The sequence below is a fragment of the Arabidopsis lyrata genome (assembly GCF_000004255.2).
Source record: "Arabidopsis lyrata subsp. lyrata unplaced genomic scaffold ARALYscaffold_14, whole genome shotgun sequence".
NCBI lineage: Eukaryota > Viridiplantae > Streptophyta > Magnoliopsida > Brassicales > Brassicaceae > Arabidopsis > Arabidopsis lyrata.
This window is the reverse complement of record NW_003302543.1, coordinates 282,726-287,189: the sequence shown is the minus strand read 5'-3', so window position 1 is coordinate 287,189 and position 4,464 is coordinate 282,726. Positions and strand designations below refer to the sequence as shown.

The window sequence follows — 4,464 nt, the reverse complement described above, 5'->3', positions numbered from 1 at the left end:
AAAAGAAAGAGGGTTGTCCAAGTGGGCCCAAGAACGGCACTGCAGCGTTGAACCCTGACGATTGAGTACCCGATAAACATGCCCTTGACACTCTTAGGTTCGAGTTTGTTTCTTTGTTCACCTATAAGGACAAAGCAAACACAACCAAACACACGTAAGTGATTGATAGACGGTTTATTCTTGTTAAGTACCTCAAAGGGAGAGGAATCTTGTAGGATCTTGGTTGGTGTCCGGTTGATCAAGTAGCAAGCTAGGACCACCGCATCACTCCAAAAACGTTTAGGAACATTGGTGTGGAACATCATCGATCTTGCCACTTCCATGAGATGCCTATTCTTCCTCTCCGCTACTCCGTTTTGTTGTGGTGTATAAGGGCAGCTTGTTTGATGGATTATCCCGTGCTTGGCCAAATGTTGCTTGAAGGCATGACTTGTATATTCACCACCATTATCGGACCTAAAGATTTTGATCTTGGCATTGTAATGGTTAGTGACATAGTTTTGAAAGTTGATAAAAGCCTCAAGAACTCTATCTTTAGAAGGTAACAAAGTTAACCAAGTATATTTAGACTTCTCATCAATGAATGTGACAAAGTATTTCTGATTTTCTCTAGATAAACAAGGTGAAGTCCAAACATCCGAATGAACCAAATCAAAACAATTCTCATAAATAGTATTAGACTTGGGAAATACGGATTTGCAATGTTTACCAAGGATACAAGCCTCACATTCATTATTCTTAAAGGAAATACTTGGTAACAAAAGACCTAAAGCACGAGAATGAGGATGTCCTAATCTAGCATGCCAAATAGCATTATTCGCATTAACAAGAATTGAGCTAAAGTGAGAAGATAGAGGAGTAGAAAGCTTTGTATCTTCAAGAACATAAAGACCATCCTTTGTACCTCCATGACCAAGCACTCTACTAGTCTCAATATCCTGAAAATGAACATCATTAGGACCAAAGATAGCATAGCAATTAAGATCGGTAGTAGCTTTCTTAACGGATAACAAGTTAGAAGTGAAGGTAGGCATATAGAAAGCTTTAGACTTTTTGCTAAACAATTCTAAATCTCCTACTCCTTTAACCGGAATCTTATCACCATTAGCAATTATGACATTTCCCAAAGCTGGTTCAATGTTATTCATCAACTTAGAGTCACTAATCATATGGTGAGAGGCTCCCGAATCAACAATAAGAGGTTTTAAAGCACTAAGAGCATGATAAGCGTTACCGGAAGACTCTTTGAGAGCCTTGATGAGTGCGTCGAGGTCAGAACGTCTCACAAGGTCGGAAGAGGCCATCATTGCGGCTCCATTTCCTCCCAAGGCTTGACTTGATGTTCCGGCTTGCTCTTGGCCTCCAAGGTTCCCTCCGGTAGCTTGGTTTGCTCTTGGCTCTCTTCGTGCTGGCTTTAGGTGAGGGTGAAGAATCCAGCACTTCTCTTTGGCATGTCCACTCCGTTTGCAATGATCACACCATGGAGCTTTCCCACGGTTGGCATTGAAGTTCCCACGGTTGGCGGATGCAAGCTCACTTGAGTTGCCCGAGACAAGCTCTCCTTTGCTACCAAACAACCCGAGAGATCCTTGCTCCTTTTGGATTTGAGAACACACTTCTTCAAGGTTTTGGAGCTTGTCAGCACGGAGAAGATGCTTGATGAGGTCGTTGTACGCCAGACTCAAGGTGAAGAGTAGACCAAAGACCTTGTCTTGCTCACGCCTCTCGTTGATGACCGCCGGATCAAGAGTGTTGGGTCTCAACATCTCAAGCTCGGCCCAAAGAGACCGAAACTTCCCAAAGTGTTGAGTGAAATCCATGTCTCCTTGGGTCAGCTCGTTGATGGCTTTCTTGATCTCAAAAACACGGCTTAGGTTGGATTGGTTTCCAAAGACATTTTGCAAAGTTTCCCAAAGATCCTTGGGAGTCTCACAATAGGAGTATCCTTCAAGGATTGATGCTTCAAGGGAGTTTTGGAGAACTGATAAGACCATTTGGTCTTCTTGGAACCACTTGTCTTCATCAACAAGGGCGATCTCCAAGCCATCTTCGTTCGTGGTTGTCTCTCTTGGTGCTTCACTCTTGATGATGTGAGGCCAGAATCCACGACCGCACAAGATGGTCTTCATGGTTCTTGCCCAAAGCAAGTAGTTTCCTCCTTTGAGGGTGACTGGAGCACGAATCTTGGTGTTCTCCATGGTGAGAAGAATCGAAAAGAGAATGAAGATTGGAAAAGAAGAAGATTTGCAAGAAGAATCGAGTATGTGGAGCTTTATGGCTCTGATACCATGTAAGAATGTGGAGATTAGGTTGCGAGAATGGGACTGAGAATAAGCGGAAATGGAGATTAGAGAGATTAGAGAGAAAGAGATTTGAAGATGAGAAAGAGAGAGATTATCTCTTCTTACTTGATTTGGTAATTACATAGGTTCCCTTTTAAAGGGGATACAAAAGGAATATCCAAGAAGGATATCCTATTTACAACGGTCATGAAGACCTAAAAGGAGAAAGAAAACGCGTCTAAGGATAAGGCAACACGTCATAGAGTAAAGCATAAAGCAACTCTTGTCTTCTTCCTCTTTTGAACTTGCAACGGCTACAAGGAAGACTCGGGAAGGGTCTGGAGGCTTCTAGAAGGGCCTTGGAGAGGATCCAAGGCTAAATGACCGAGAGAAAACATCACAGGCCGAGACAAAACTCCAAACGTACGGACGGACTTAAAAGCTGGCCGTACGGGCGAGATCTTAAATCGGTTGTGCAACCGATCGTCATAACCGATCGATAGTTATATGATGCGTCGATCGTTTGTGCAACCGATTTACACAACCAAGCGGCAAAACCTTTTCTTACCCTGATCGGTTGTGCAACCGATCAGCAAGACCGATTGGAAGACAAGTTTCCCGTTTCTTCACTTCATTCAATACTCCCCCTCAAGTCTAACCGGAGAAGGATGGAGGTTAGACTTGGATCCAAATTCAACCACCTCATTAAAAACCTAAGTGTAGAAAACCTCATGGGATAAAACCACACTTAGGGAAAAAGAGTATGGGATATTTGGCTAAGAGGATCATGGCCGAGAAAGGTCAACGAGGCCAAGTTTGTGATGAATGTACTCACAAACTTTGGTGCTAGCTCCTTTGGTAAAGATGTCGGCCAATTGTTCTTCAGTATCGGTGTAGCAAGGTAGGATGACTCCAAGTTGAACTTGTTCTCGGACCTTGTGACAATCCACCTCAATGTGCTTCGTTCTTTCATGGAACACTGAATTTGAGGCGATGTGAATGGCGGCTTGATTGTCGCAATGCATGGTGATTGGCTTTGGTGTGTCAATTCCGAAGTCTTTGAGGAGTGCTTTCAACCACATAAGTTCAGTTGTGAGCTTTCTCATGGCCCGGTACTCGGCTTCACAACTTGAAAGGGAGACCACCTTTTGCTTCTTGCTTCTCCAAGTAACTAGGTTGCCACCAATGAATGTGCAATAGCCGGTGGTTGACCTCCTATCCTTTTTGTCTCCAGCATAGTCCGCATCACAGTATCCCACCAGCTCCGTGTTTTTGTTGCATCCCATCCAAATGCCTTGACCCGGAGCTCCTTTGAGATATTTGAGGATGCGGTTCACCATGTTCCAATGATGTAGCGTGGGAGCTTGCATGTGTTGACTTACTACATTCACAGCAAAGCAAATGTCAGGCCTAGTAATGGTTAAATAAATGAGCTTACCTACAAGTCTTCGATATTGTGTGACATCTTCGAAAGGCTTGTTGTCAAGCTCCCCCTTACGATTGGCCTTGTAGTCGTCTTCCAAGGGAGTCTTAGCTGGTTTTGCTCCAAGCTTACCTACTTGACTAAGAAGATCAAGAGTGTACTTCCTTTGAGATAAGAAGAGACCTTCCTTTGATCTACAAACTTCTATCCCAAGGAAGTACTTTAGTTCACCAAGGTCTTTTATATCAAAAACACTCTTAAGAAAGGTTTTAGTCTCTTGAATCCCTACCTTGTCATTCCCGGAGATGATAATATCATCTACATAAACGAGAATGACTACTATACCTTCCTTGCTTGCCTCTAAAAGCTTTTTGGGTGTGGCCGAAGTCCTATGAGTTGTCTGTTTTGGAGCTTCTAAACGGAGAAACACTAGTTTAGCTTTTGGGATCTAGTTGCGGTTCTAGTTCTTATATTCAATCATACACACGAGATCTAGTCATATTTGACTCCAAAAACACTAACAAAGATTCTTAATGCCTCTCAAAGCTTTTTGGGTGTGGCCGAACTCCTATGAGTTTTTAGTTTTGGAGCTTCTAAACGGAGTGACACTTCTTTAGCTTTTGGGATCCGGTTGCGGTTCTAGTTCATATACCCAATCATACACATGAGATCTAGTCATATTTGACTCCAAAAACACTAACAAAGCTTCTTATTGCCTCTCAAAGCTTTTTGGGTGTGGCCGAAGTCCTATGAGGTGGC

General features: G+C 43.1%; 1 protein-coding gene across 1 annotated transcript; it reads right to left on the bottom strand.

Moving 5' to 3' along the window:
• Positions 1-899: 899 nt before the first annotated feature.
• On the bottom strand, positions 900-2,058 carry LOC110226874. The gene is made up of 2 exons (XM_021019722.1): positions 1,235-2,058; positions 900-938 (listed from the first exon to the last, which is right to left on the bottom strand). The coding sequence occupies exons 1-2, from the start codon at positions 1,992-1,994 to the stop codon at positions 931-933; spliced, it is 768 nt and encodes a 255-aa protein (XP_020875381.1). The 5' UTR covers positions 1,995-2,058; the 3' UTR covers positions 900-930.
• Between the last annotated feature and the right edge of the window lie 2,406 nt (positions 2,059-4,464).

Coding starts and splice junctions, on each gene's coding strand:
- LOC110226874 (XM_021019722.1), bottom strand. CDS start 1,994: ATGGTCTTATCAGTTCTCCAAAACTCCCTTGAAGCATCAATCCTTGAA.